The 15361-nt window shown below is 36.0% G+C and overlaps 1 protein-coding gene across 1 annotated transcript in view; it reads right to left on the bottom strand.

The window, feature by feature from the left end:
• LOC100917591 overlaps positions 1 to 15361 on the bottom strand; it is a 100121-nt gene that overhangs the window by 8085 nt on the left and 76675 nt on the right. The window contains exons 9-13 of the mRNA XM_031968687.1: positions 12142 to 12417; positions 11418 to 11525; positions 10898 to 10930; positions 8590 to 8642; positions 4336 to 4413 (exon numbers count right to left, since the gene is read on the bottom strand). Of these exons, the coding sequence (XP_031824547.1) occupies positions 4336 to 4413; positions 8590 to 8642; positions 10898 to 10930; positions 11418 to 11525; positions 12142 to 12417 (548 nt within the window). The remainder of the gene's footprint in view (positions 1 to 4335; positions 4414 to 8589; positions 8643 to 10897; positions 10931 to 11417; positions 11526 to 12141; positions 12418 to 15361) is intronic.

Raw genomic sequence — 15361 nt, forward strand, 5'->3', positions numbered from 1 at the left:
TGTCCTTGACACTACTTCTACTGACTCATTGACTAGGTTCATTTCCCTGTATAAATATTTGTTCCTTTTCAATTTTGGAAAATACTATCAAATGAACTCTACACCAGAACACCATTTCTTGAAGATTCTCAGCCACCCAGTTCAATTTATTTCTAGTTTACTGTTATGTTCCACTCCATCACCCTGGCAGCTGCCTTGCCTTAGTGTGGGTACTCTCCCCTCTTCCCCTTCCTATTATCTATACTTTCAGTTTTCTAGAGTCTCTTAATATTTTGTCTTCTCTTTTTGAAACACAAATTCCTTGAGAGTAGGGATTATCTTGTTTTCTTGTTATTGTAACCCCATCACTTGCCACAATGCACATAGTAAATAATAAATTCCCCTTCTCTCTCCTTTCTCTTTCCTTCCCTCCCCCCTTTTCTCTCTTTCTCTCTCCCTTCCTCCCCCTCTCCTTTCTTTCCTCTCTTATTCCTTCTTTCTCTCCTTTTCTTCCTCCTTCCCTCCCTCTCTTTTTCTCCCTTCCCACCTCACTTTCTCTCCCTCCCTCCCTCTCTATACTAAATTCAACATTTTGCCTTTAAAAATGTCCTTCCTGCTCATTTTTGGTTCCCTCTGAACTTCTATTCTATTTTGTGTTTTTAAAAATGTTTCGATGACAATTTTATTTCATTTCTTTTTTCTTTTTTTATGTCAACACTATGACCAGCTCCCTTCTTGCTCTTAAGTCTGTGCCACTCACCAAATACAAAGGGAAAAACACAATTCTTGTAACTAAGAAGCATATAGTTACGTAAAACAAATGCACACATTTGCCACAACAAAAATGTATATCTGATTCTATACTGTAGGTCCTTCAGTTTTCTCCCAGGATGTGGCTAGCCTGCTAAATCTTCATTTCTTTTTAATCATGGAAAATCATTTGCACCAAGAAGAATTCATAAGTCTTTCAGAATTGTTTTTATTTACAATGTTTTTGCCACATAAATTGTTCTCCTGGTTCTGCTTCCTTCACTCTTTGTCATATCACACAAGTCTTCTAAGTTTTTCACCATTTCTTATTGTTGGATAATATTGCATTACATTTATGTACCATGTTTTGTTCATTCATTCCCCACTTTGTGGATGCTCCCTTGGTTTTCAGAGTGCCTATTTTTTCATCCTAATGTCTTGCTTCTTTTTTGATTCATTAAAGGGACAAATTAATAACTCATAAAAATTACTTGGTGCCTAGCTAAATTTTTTACTGTTAATTTAAAATTTATAGTTGATCACTTTTCCTGTGATTAGTTCTAGGACTTTCAAAGACAACTCTCTTACACTCCATTAGCAGTTATCTGACATTACTGTAAGAATACTGATCAGAAAAATATAGATTTTTGCATCAGGAAACAACTTGTTGAAAACTTTGCAAAATTTCCCAAATTCAATTCCTCTTGCTTTCTTCCTCTTATTTAATTCTGAATATTGCTTTATGTGTGTATATGTATACACACATATATAATATATTATATAAAATACAATTTAATATGCAGTTTAATTGACCTGTTTAGTCTACATGTATGTACATATGAATACTATTACTAACTAAACAGGTCAATTAAATTGCATGTTACAGTCTGGACAATGGTCATTCTTCATTCATTTGCTTTTAACTATGTGGATTACAAGATCAAACTTTTTTGACTATTTGTGAATCTCATTAAGAAGGTTATGTGATTTTCTGTGACACAATATTATTCATATATCATCTTTAACAATGAAAACAGTTTGTTTTAGAAAGCCTGATAAATGCATTCCATTTTTCAAATTTTTGTTGTCAGTGGAAATTTTTAAAAGTTATTTTGGGATGATCTGACTAGATGGATCCAGTGCCAAAATTTCTAAGGATTTGATTTTTCTATCATTTTTCTTTATTATTTTATGAAATGATACTCTTTAAAAGCTTGATCATTTTTTTCAGAATTTTTCTACAAATGAGTGCATATAAAAATATGCCCTGATTCCAAATCATCTAGTTCTCAGTATTACAGAATCACAAGTCTAAATGTTGGAAGAGATTTCAGAGACCATCTTATCCAGTGAAAATCCTCTCTGCAGCAGGCCAGTAGTGATGGTAATGTGCACTTGGTGGGACTAAAACTATGCAAAACTTCACTGTCTGAGGATATTCTTCCCAGAGACTAAGATAATAGAGATACATGTATCCATCTGGAGATATTTGGGAAGAATTTTGTACTTCTGTTCTTGCCTCTAGTTTGAGGAAAATGGTTTGTTATAAAAGCTAGTTTATGTTATTTGGTTAAATGGAACCAGGGCACCAGTCACTGAGAAGTGTGGGGGAACACAACTGGAATGGGGACTCAAACCAATGGCATCAGGAAAAAATCTCTCAGTCTCTCAAGGGAACCCCTGGAACCATAGTGGAGGGGGTCATGTAGTCAGCCTTGCTTTGGAAAAGTGAGGCCATAAAAAATTCACTATACACACATGCCTATGTGTGTGTATATAGACATACATATTTGTATGTCTATATACACATGTGTGTGTTAATAGTAGAAGGACACAAGGCAGGGTATACTTCAGGAGAAATCTGTCATTAAAGAAAATTATAGCACAAGGCTCTTCTTTCTAGCAAGAAGTCCACACCTGGCACATAATTGGCATAGTAAGACTTTGAGAGTTAGGAAAACACAGTGGGAGGAAAAAAAAAACAAATGAACAATTTGTTTTGGAATTGGAAGCCCTGGGTTTAAATCCTTTCTCTATCATTTATCACCTGGATGCGCTTAGACAAGTCACTTACTATTTCTGAACCTTAATTTCCACATTCGTAAAATGAAAGGTTGGAAGTGTCTATGGCTTCTCAAGTTTCTTCTGGCTCTAAATATATGTGGGAAATAGTGATAAAATTTGCTTAAATTTGTTTCTTTATCCTTTTCCCAATTTTTTTAGTACAATAGCTTGAACCTGTTCTAATTGCTCTTCTCTATCTTCTCATCTCTATCCTTTCTACTAATTTAGTAGTGATTCTGATAACTTGCATTGCAAATGCGTGTTCTATTTGTAGGCAGACATCTAATACAGAAATAACTCCCACATTGGTTACCAGTCTCTTCCTGTCTTTCAAAATATAGTTGATTTCATTTCTTTTATAATATTTGTATTATGTTTGAATGTCTGGCTCCTATCTCTTTTCTTGAAGAAGATATTTATAATCTATAAGTCTGATTCTTCTAAGTAGTTTATAATCCTTTGGATAGAACCTGTTCCAGTGTTGTAGCCACAAAGAGCCAAGAATCACCTTCATGCCACGATTAAGCATTTTAGTAGTAATTTCATTATTATAAAGTGCTATATAAATGTAAACTATTATTGTAAGAAGGGATAGGACTGAATATAATTAGTAGGTAACCATCTTTAATTATCTGATTTAAGGAATTCTCCAAATCTTTTTTTAATGTCTCATGGACCTGACATTCTATTATTTGATGTATTAAAATTCTGAGTCTCCTCTATCAAAAGACATATACTACTAAAAAGCCTAAATCCTTTTGGGAATTGTGATAGAGAAGAGCCTTCTGGGAATGAGACACATGATAATAGTGATAATAATAATTAGGAATGATGATAATAACTATTAAGAAACAACTGACTTTTACATAGTGTTTGATCTTTATCTTATGAAGCAGATATTATTATACCTAGTTTTCATATGAGAAAATCAAAGCTCAGAGAGATTAAGTCACTTATTTGTTCATGATTATATAGTTTGTGCAAGAGACTTTAGGGCAAGCATGGACCAAAGAAGTTATAAGAAGACAGTGGAGGTGAGAATTCATAACCCCAAAGCTCAACTTGATTTGCTTTCCACTTGTACTCAGAGCTTTCCCTTGAAGACATTTGATTTCAAAAATCAAAAAGGAGTAGGTGCAATGAACTATGTATAGAAATTTAGAAGAATCTTCTCTCTCTTGATACAAGTGACTTAATCTTTGAAATAGCTTTCATTTCAGTGCAAAATAAACAATTATCTCCAACCCTCCTCCATTATCATTTCCTGGTTTTTCAAAGCACAAAATGAGAAACTCTTCTCCCCCCCCAAAAAAGACAAATTAGAACCCCCTGTTATATCTTTTAGGTCAACTGCAATGTGACTTGACTCTGTTCCACTTCTTCCCCACCATTTTTTTGTATTCAGAACTCATTTGGCTGATAGAAGAATACTGTTGACCAATAGTTATTTCCTGTCATGGTTTGTAAAGTTTCTTTATTTGACTCTCATCCAAATTATATGAGAATAATAAAACTCAGAGAATAAGACAGTTTAATATATACCTCTTTAGGAGACTGGATGGTAGAGTAAACTGTGACAGAATCATTTTTGACTGGACTGTTAGAACTTAGAGTCTTGTTCTGTAAAAAAAAAAAAAAATGCTTGTTTAGTCATAAGATGACAATGGCATATACATACAGATTCAAAACCTTAGGGTTGATGGTTTAACCAAAACAGAGAATAGTCAGTGGGAAGTATCATGTTCCAGGTGGTGAACTATGTGACTTAATGGAGCCCAGAATTTCTGAAGTTTTAAATATTGTAAGCCCTTGGAGGATCAGGAATGGGAAAGGAAATGAAATGTCTCTAACAAACAGGACATGATGGGTCAGTAAAATGATGAATAGCAGAGAACAAGGAATATGTGCTGGGAGGAAGAAAGGCAGCATGGATGTAGTGGAAAGTACATTAGATTTCTTAATCTTCTTTATTCCTCGTTTCCTTTGATCCAGCAGCCTACTTGTTAGGGTTTTCATCCATCTCCTCAAATGAAGATTTATATAACAATCCTTTGTTTACATTGTATATTCTCCCTATAAGATGTAAGCTCCTTGAAGACAAGAGCTATTTTTCCATTTTGTCTTTAACTTGGTACCCTAGGCATAGTAGGACTTTAATATTATTGGTCTGGATTGGATTTTACCTTCCTCAGTTTCTAAATGTATAACTGGTATATTGCATTCCTTCCTTTGACCTAGGCTAACTTACTGCTTAAGACCAATTTGCCTTAAGAGACGGTGAATTCTCATTTATTCCATTCATTAACATTTCTATCCAGGTGAAATCTGTTTAAAATAATTATTTTAGAGTCATCTGTGGTAGCCATGGTATTTGATACAACTGAGCTTAAAAACCTCCTATTTGGAGCTCTTTCTGGGTCTTGAGCATGTCTTTAAGACTTATTAAATTAAAGGAGGCTAGGTGGAAGGAATTTACACTCTAAAGAAATCATAACTCCTTGATGAACATCATTTAAGTTCTTTAATTGGGAAGAAATGTCATAATTGAGTAATATAATGCCTAGAGTCATTATGGAAAGGGATGCTATTCCTAAGTCTTCATATTCTCCTCTCAGGATATCTCCCACCTATTCGGCATGTGGTTTGTATACGCCTATTTATTTATTTGTTGTACTGTCCATTAGAATATCAGCTTCCTGAGGACTGTTTCTGACACATGTTGTTTTCCAGGTTCATCTGACTCGTCCTAACCCTGTTTGCATTTTTCTTGACAAAGATACTGGATTGTTTTGCTGTTTCTTTCGCCAGCTCATTTTATAGATGAGGAATTGAGGCAAATAGGATTAAGTGTCCACAAAGCTAGTAAGTCTCTGAGGCTAGATTTCAACTCAAGAAAATGAATCTTCCTAATTCCGAATCCAGTGCTCTACCACTGTGATATCTAGCTGCCCTGGTACACAGTAATTGCTTAATAAGTGCTTGTTGAACCATAAGACAATTAAAAATGGATGCTGCCAGGGCAGCTAGATGGAGTAGTGGATAGAGCATCAGCCCTGAAGTCAGGATGACCTGAGTTCAATTTTGGACTCAGCCACTTAACACTTCCTAGCTGTGTGACCCTAGGCAAGTCACTTAACCCCAATAGCCTCAGCAAAATAATAATAATAATAATAAAGAAAACAAAGAAAAAAATGAATGCTATCAAATTATTTAAAAAAAAACCCAAGCTGAACTCCAAAAAAAGAGACTTGAGAAGACATTTCCTCCTATTTTTCACTTCATATATGAGTATATGTGTGTGAGGGTGTCTATGATTATGAAATATGGTATGTGTTGATGTTTTTTCAATGTAGTAAATGGATTGTAGAATTTTTTATTTAAAATAAATTCTTTGCTACAAGGAATATCTCATACAGTGGAGAAAAGTATGCAAGAGACGATCTAGGCGATGTCAATTAAAAACATATCAGTACAAATCTATTTTTAAATGATTTTAGGAGCTGGTTTTAATTAGGCAGATTATATTAATTCATCCATTCATTGGACATTTATTAAATGTGTATTATAAGCATTTCACAGGTACCTCAGGTCTTTTAAGCTAGAGACAATATTTGCTTTTCACTTTCCAGAAAAGTCCCTGGAATTCTAGATACTTAGTCTCTGAAGGAACTTCTGTTTCAAGCTTATCATACTCTAAAGATAACTATTTGTAAGTCACATTAGACAGACTATGGCTACTTAGAGCCAACTTTTGTCTAAAATATGTATTTCTGAAACAAGAAAATAATAAAAATCCAGGGGCCTTAGAATACTTGTTTTACATATAATACCCTCTAAACTTTCTGGTTGACACTTATTTATCAATTCCTTAATTCCTTAATTTCCTCATCTGTAAATTGAGGGGGTTGGATTAGATGGGTTATAAGATCCCTTCCAGCCTAACCTCTGATTCTATGATTCTCAAATATTTCTGTTTTCTTGGTGAAAAGGGAAAAAATGTGAAATGGTGGTTTTCTTTCTTTTTTCTTCACAAAGAGGGGCAAGCTGCTTATTTCAAGTTAAAAGAAAAGGGCCTTGGAGACCCAGAATTTCTAATTAAAATATTGACTCCATAGAAAGAGACTTTTTTTAAAGGGGAGTAGAGGAAGAGAAGCTTGGACAGTTCCTATATCTTTCTGGACATAATTAGAAGCTGATCTTGAATGGTTACAAAGATATTTCAGGGGCTGAGTCACCTGAAGATACTTTAAGAAATGGATGTAGAGCATACATGATGCAAGGCCAGGGCCATCTGCTTATAACAGGAGCTCTTTGTATTAGAAATATCTTTTCTTTCTCTTCCTTATATTGGTTTTGAGCTTCCCTATCTTACCTATGAAAAATCTTTAAATCAGTTAAATAGCTCCCTGCCTTTGAAATGATTTTTTTTGTTTATTCCCAATCTCCATTCAATTTTATTTGGAGTAGATTGTAAGTTCCTTGGAACTTATTATTTTTTTTTTTTGTTTTAGGATTCCTAGTTCAGTGCCTCGGACGAAATTGCCTCAAGAGGTGAATTCTATGTCATGGGGAATCTTCAAGAGTAAGCTAGATGAATAATTTCTGGGGATGTTTTTGAGGGTTTTAAAAATCCAACCTATATTTGAATAACACAACTCCCTTCAGCTTCACCAGTGAATGAATATACAATTTACATTCAGATCACTTGAAGACTTCTATTAATAGAGAGAAGACCTCTTATTAATAGAGAAGTCACATATTAGGCATGTAATATGTGCTTGACAGCTAGGTAGCATAGTGGATACAGCACTGGCCTTGGAGTTAGAAGTACTTGAAGTCAAATACAATCTGTGTCACTTAATCCTGCCTCAGTTTCCTCATCTATAAAATGATCTGTAGCAGGAAATGGCAAACCACTCTAGTGCCAAGAAAACCCCAAATGGTTTCATGGAGAGTTGGACACAACTGAACAAAAACAAAAACAAATAGAAGAAGTCATTAAGAATGTGTTTTGGGTATTTAGCACTGTGCCAGGTATTGTAGGAGACAAAGGAATCATAGATTTATGCAATGTCAAAGCTGGGAAGAACTTGAGAGAGCATAGAATCTTAGGATCATCAATCTAGAACCCTTGGAGGTACCTCAGAAGCCCACTTTTACAAACTCTTCATTATGTAGGAAGAAATGAAGATTTACAGAGAATAAATGACTTGCTCACAGTCACATAGCTAGTAAGTCACAAGTATGGACTCGAAGGAGAAGATGGTCTCTCTGCCCTCAATGCAGTTGGGAAAAGAAACTAGTGTTTATGCAGCACTTGGGGAAATCCCAGATGGAAGCATATGATTATGTGTATAACCATGTGATACAAATGAGAAACTATGGGACATTTGAGAAAGAGTCAGGGTAGATTGCAATGGTCTTACGTGACTGCAGTTTAATGCACATAGTCCAGGAACCCTTGGATAAGGCTTTGCTTCTGTTGCTAGTTAACTGGATTAATAATATGGTTTTGGTCAGAGGTGGGTCAGCTTGGTGATGCAGTGGATAGAGCAACAGCCTTGGAGTTAGTAGGATCTGAGTTTAAATGTGACTTTGGACACTTAACTAGCTGTATGACCGACCCTAGGCAAGTCATTTAATTCTGTCTGCCTCAGTTTTCCCATTTGTAAAATGAAATGGAAAATCACTCCAATGTCTTTGACAAGAAAATCCCAAATGGGGTCATAAAGTGTTAGACATGATTGAAATGACTGAACAATAAGAGTTGTCATTTGGGTGGCTGAAAGGACTTACCCTGTTTGGATGATTAACTTGTGCATATATTGTGGTCCCCACAGTGACAGTCTCTGCGGACACAAAAGGGTAGGATCAGCAACACACAGACTTCCTGACTTCATCAACCAAATGTCCTATATAGGATGATTTCCTGCTCAAAGAACATTGAGTCCAGAGTGGATTTCAGTCCCAGCTCTGATATTTACTGTTGTATGATGCTGGCCAAGTAGGTTAATTTCTCTATACCTCAGTTTCCCCACAAGTGAAATAGATGGTAATGATACTTGTGCTACTTAGAGATCTATTGTGAGGAAAGTAGTTTGTACACCTCTAGAAGCTATATAAATGTATTATACTATCTGTAAGTTTGAGAAGGGGCAGTGAGGTGGGACAGTGGGTAGAGTACCAGAGCTAGAGTCAGCAAGATTCCTCTTTCTGAGTTAAAATTTAGGCCTCAGACACTTACTAGTTGTGTGATCTTGGGCAAGTTATTTAACCCTTCTGTAAAATGAGTTGGAGAGGAAATGGTAAACTTCCCCAGTTTCTGCCAAGAAAACCCCCAAATAATGTCAAGAAGAATCATACATGACTGAAATGACTGAACAATGACAACAAAAATTTGATAAATATGCCATCTATGACTTCACCCAAATAACTGATAAAAATATTGAAGAGAACATGGCCAAGGACAGAATCTTGGCATGTGTCACTAAGGCCCTCATTTAATTTCTATCTCTTGATCTCAAGGTACTGTCATTCAGTTAGCTACAAATTCCCATGAATGTTCTATCATTCAATCTATATTTCTCCATTTTATATTCAAGGATTTTGTAAGAAACTTTGTCAAAAGACATGCTAAAATCCAGATACATTTTTTCCCTCTCTAAGTTCTCATTCCTTTTTAGTTGTCAAGACTAGACAGACATATGGGACCCTGAATCAAGAACAACTAGTTTTGAGGAGAGTGGAAAAGAGCCTTGTGCTTCTCATGTGATGCCTTTCCTCTAACACAAGCCAGAATAATTTCCATATTATTACACAGCTGACTCAAAGTCAGCCTGTGAGTTGTGTCACTGTCTTTTCCAAACCCTCCTCAAGTGAGTTTCCATGTGTGACTTGGGGCAAAGAGTTAGATAGACATGCTCTCTGCCCTTCAGGATAGGGACCTCGAAAAGCGGTAGTTCACGATGAGTGAATCACAAAGGAACCTTTGTTGGTTCTGTTCTAGGCATTAGGAGATAGGATCTGTGCTTGATGGCTATATTCAAATTAGAGGCAAAATATTTTCTTCTACATTTCCTTCTCTTATTCTTCCCTTTTTGTTTCTAAGAGCTGGTGCATTCATTGACTCTCAGAGTAGGAAGAAACTTCAGAGGTCATAAAATTGTAGATTTCAAGCAGGAAGGGACCTTGGGGTCCCATTTTATAGGTGAGATAATTAAGGCATTGAAAGGTTGATTTTCCCAGGGTTCAGCAATTACCAACCATCTGGCGTAGGATTTGTAATTATGTCTCCCTGACTTCAAATTCACTATAGATTATTTAGTCTTACTTGTACTTAAATTTAAAAAATCTTTCATAGCATCTTTAACAAATGGTCCTCTGTCTATACTCGATGATTTTGAATGTAGCAAATTCATCACCTCTTGAGGTAGCTGATTCTGATTCTGGACAGCTTTCACCCTTTGTTTGAGGCTCTGAAATGCATATGAGTCTTTTTATTGTGGATTGTGATCCTGGAATAGCTATACCTCAAATTACTTATGAGGTGGGGGTGGATTTATTGTATAGCAGTTCAAGGATTGGTATTATGCACTCCATAATTCTGCTCCAGAAATGCAAGGATAATGTATTCTTAGAGTACTGCTATCTTGGACCTTCTTCCAGTGTTGAATCATGGGAGGGGTGAGAAAAGATGAGTACTCTGGAAGCATTTTCTCAGCATTCCTGTTATGGACTGGCTATGTCTTCAGTGATTACTAGACAGCTAATGACATTTTAATAACAATTAAAACTATTGCAATGTTAGAGAATGTCAGAATTGAAAGGAACTTTGGTCTTAAGTTTCATCATAAAAAGAGTAGAGAGGATAAATCTGCTCCCACTTGGGTGTTTGTGACTGAAGAGAGATCCTTCCATTTGTGTGGGGAGGGATTCAGACTTGGATGGAACTTCCAGTGTGGAATCTTTCTCTACCAGAGAAAATCAACAACAGGACTGTATTTCATACCTTTAATTGTCTGAAAATAAAGAGAAGTTGAATTGCTTGCCCATGGTCACATAAAAAATAAGTGTAACTCATGTAATTCAGAATCTGGAAACTTACCCTGCTGTTGATTAGGAAAGAAGTAGAGGATACCTGAAAAGATAAACCCAAAGATTGAAGTTGATGGAGAAGTAATGGAAAGAGAAGCTATAACCTGTCCTCCACTCATTCCAATATCTCCTGAAGAGGGTGGGGAGGAAGGCAGAGTTGGAAAAGTGGGACAGATTTTGCTGAACAATAAAGTCCATTGTAAATGAAGAGTCTGTCTAAGGGAAAGAAAGGAGGCAGAACTCCAATTTTCAATAGCATATTGCCATATAAGATCATTGTATGTCCCAGAAACCATTCGAACAGAATAGTTAACTTATGGATTTTCTCTGTGACTCATTCAGGGTGATTTCTGGGGACAGAGGTCCCAGTATTGATCCCCACATCAGAATGATGGTCTTCACCAGAGCAAAGAAGTTTGGGGATAATGAGGCTATCATAGCAAGGATATATATCACCACAATGCTGGAGTGTTAGGGAAAACCAATTGGAAATATAGGTTACAAAAACTTATCTTTCAAAAAAATCTCACCTTGTTCTCTTTTCTTCCAAATAATCACCCCAATCGTGATGACTATACACAGCATAACTGGAATTATAGTTCCTATGATCAGCCCAGAATAATTCCTAGATGATTGTCCTTGAGGATATGGAAAGGAAAAGATCACATGAATGGTATTGGGAACACTGAGCCAGAATCCCTGATGAGCTGCTTCTGGATGAACTGTCTCTTCTTAGATTCTTAGCTTTGAGTTCTGTGTGCTGAAAATATATGGGGTTGTGGAGGGCGAGGGAAGGATACCGGGCTAGGGAAAGAAATAGAGTTTGAAAGCTCTGAAGGCAGAAGCTCAGAATCCTAGGAAATTCTTGGTTTCACTTAAGAGAAATTCGGTTGGGTTGTGTGCCCAGGATGCTCTTAAAAATATAGGACATTACAAAGATTATTAGATTTAGAGTCAGGAGAACTTGAATTCCAATTCTAACCTTCCACTTTCCATGTAAACAACCCAGGTAACCATTCTGTGTTTTGGTCTATCAATTATAGAGAGAATTGTGTAAATGTAGGGGTGGGGGTGGGGGTGGGGAGGGAGTTTGAGAGTTGAACTGAATGATCTCTAAGTTCCTTTCTCTCTCTAAAACTAATGATGCTATGAAAGGCACTGTTTTTGAATGATAGAACTGAGAAGGGCACTAATCTGTTTCCTGAAGCTGTTCATGAATTCTCCTGAGATTCCTGGAGAGATGGGAAGGGTTACCTGGACAGAGCCCTGGAAAAGGATTTGCCTGGGCACTCTGACTGCTGACAGGATTTGTGACTCTGCAGATATAATTTGGCTCACTTTCCCCATGTTTCCAGGAGACTGTGGCTTTGGGTCCCTCATGGAAGGTGACTGTATGTCCATCTTCTAGGGATGTCCAGCTGTAAGTCACATTTTTCCCTTCCTTTTTCACGGAGCACAGCAAGGTGACATTACAGGTATCATTCTCAAATCCTGTAAAGTTTACTGTGATCTGGGGTTTGGGCAGTTCCTCTGTGTGAGGAGAAAAGACATGAAATTGAGGAAAAATACCTGTAATAATTCAATTGCACAGCATAAGTTTACTTACTGATTTCTTTAGTAAAAGTTGCCACCTGGAGAGGTTCTATAAATGACTATATGGTAAGATAGTTTTAGGAATTTATGATCATGGGACCTGAGAAATTGCTACTACCAAAAGATATGATTAGAGTAATTGGGAAGGGGAAGGAGGAAAGCTGGAACTAGGATAGCTTGAAGTGAAAGTGGAGGTTTCCATTGAGATTAGACTTGGAGACTAAGGAATCCTATCACTAGGAAATTTTGCATTTGGGGTGATACCACAAACTGGTGTCAAAGCTAGCAGTATGGAAGGTGATCTCAGTTGGAAAGAGTGGAGGGTAAGGGGTAGTCAAAAACTGTTAAGCAAATGGAGTTGGGGTATGGAGAAAGAAAAAACCTTGGGATATCACAAGGGGAAGCTTCTTTTGCCCTCCACCAAGAAAGTAGACCTTTTGATAATCTATTTTAACCAATTATACTTAATAGTTGCTAAGGCCAGTTAATTTCTCCCTTTCCCTCAAAAAAGGACACCTCAATTTTTGTTTTATTCAAGTCATTTTTAGATATGTTGTACTGATTAGGACAGCATAGCTAAATCCCTCTTCTCATCTCAACTTTTATTTATTTATTAAGTTTGCTGAGGCAATTGGGATTAAGTAACTTGCCCAGGGTCATACAGCTAGTGAGTATTAAGTGTCTGAGGTCAAATTTGAACTCAGTTCCTCCTGATTTCAGGGCTGGCACTCTATCTACTGCACCATTCAGCTGCCCCCTCAACTCAACTTTTAGATAGCAGAAAAACAATTAAATAAAAGTAACTGCTAAAGTGACCATCTCCAATAATTTAGCAACATTCCATTCTTATAGTCCCCTTACTTTAGGCTGAGAGAAAGGAGTTATGGTTTAATCTGTTCTCTGGGTATTGGTCTTTACAATTAAACAGTTTGCCCCTACCCTGATCCTTTAGCATTCTCTTTTGTTAACAGTATTGCATTTGTATATTGTTATTTTTATTTATTTCTCTATATATGAATTTTTAATGAGAGGACTGAAGTCACCACTTCAGTTTTACCCTCTTTAAAGTATTGTCCACAGAAATGGAAAAAACATTAGGGTTCTTCTTGACCAGCTTTTCCATTTTAAAGAGGAAGGAACCAAAGGCCTAGACAGAATAAGAAAAATATTCAAGTTCCCACAAGTTGTTGAACTCTTACTAAAATTGAAGCTGACCTAAGATGAAGTCAAATGCAAAACACATCTCAGACTCAGGAACAGTTAGAAGTGAAAGGCACTTTGTATAATCTCCTTTTACAGAAGAAGAAATAGATGCCCTGAGTGTCATGGAAAGAATGATTTCAGTGAACTTACAGACTTTTTTTTGGAAATTGTTCCTCCTTTTGGGGGAATAGAAGCATGAGCTCTTCCAAGTAGCAGTTCTTGTCTTATGACTGAAGATAAATAGCTGAGAAGAGAATGGGACCCTATGCTCATTCTAGGTACACTTAGAGCCCAATCTCAACCATGCTCCAGGTATATGATGCTTCAAATATCATAATTAATCATTTCCCAATTTTCCAACATACATATATATAATTTTCTCTCTCTCCCTTCCTTTCTCTCTCTCTCTATATGTAGATATAATATATATATATACATAAAATATATAATTCTGTTAATGTGTTATATTCACCCAGCAAAATATAAGCTATATATATAAATATAAGCAAAATATAAAATATAGGGGCCAGGATTATTCTTTAGTTGCAAGATTTTGATTACTAAAAACAAAAAGATTCTCTCTCTATATTTGTATATATGAGTTGGATGGGGATATATACCTAGTGGTGGTATCATTGGGTAAAATGGTATATATGTTTTATGACTTCTTGGCCAGAATTCCAAGTTGCTTTCTAGAATGACTGGCTCAATTTAAAACTCCACCAGCAATGATTTAGTGCTCCTCTTTTCTTGCAGCCCCTTCAACATCTGTCATTTTCATTTTTGATTATTTTTTGACAATCTGATGGGCTTGAGAGAAAGCCCCACAGTTGCTTTAATTTGTATTTCTTTAATTTTTAGTGATTTGGAGCATTTTTTTCATATGTTTGTTGATAGTATGGATTTCTTCCTCTGAAAGCTACCTGTTCATATCCTTTGACCCTTTATCTAATAGTGAATGGGTCTTGTTCTTAAAAACTTGGATCAATTTCTTATATATATTAAATAGGTGACTTTTTTCAGAGAAACTTGCTGCAAAGATTTTTTTTACTTCTGTTCTGTTTTCTTTTTAATTGTAACTGAATTGGTTTTCTTTGTATAACAAAATTTTAATTTTGTACATTCAAAACTGCTCATTTTTTCTACCATGCTTCCATTTATCCATTGTTTGATTATAAACTCTTTGCCTACCTACAGATATTGATTTCTTTTTTGTTTATAATGTCTCTAACTCTATTTATAATGTCATCTATTATATCTGAGGACAGTTAAGTGGCTTAATAGAATGCCAGGCTTGAAGTCAGGCAGATTCATCTTGAGTTCAAATCTGGCTTCAGATACTTACTAGTAGTGTGACTCTGGGCAAGCACTTAATTCTGTAAGTCCAAGTTTCCTCATCCATGAGGAAATGAACTGGAGAGGGAAATGTCAAATCATTCCAGTGTCCCCACCAAGAAAATCCCAAATGGGAACATGAAGAATTAGACATAACTGAAACAATTGAATAATAGCATTATGTATAAGTCATGTTTCCAGCTGAAATTAATCTTGATGTATGAAGTATGATGTTGATTTATGCTGAATTTCTGCCAGATTGCTTTACAATTTTCCTAGCAGTTTTTTAATTTGTAAGATTAAATGTGGGAATGAGTCAAGTAGTACATAAAAGGTGACTATA

This window comes from Sarcophilus harrisii, chromosome 4 (genome assembly GCF_902635505.1).
Source record: "Sarcophilus harrisii chromosome 4, mSarHar1.11, whole genome shotgun sequence".
Taxonomy (NCBI): Eukaryota; Metazoa; Chordata; class Mammalia; order Dasyuromorphia; family Dasyuridae; genus Sarcophilus; species Sarcophilus harrisii.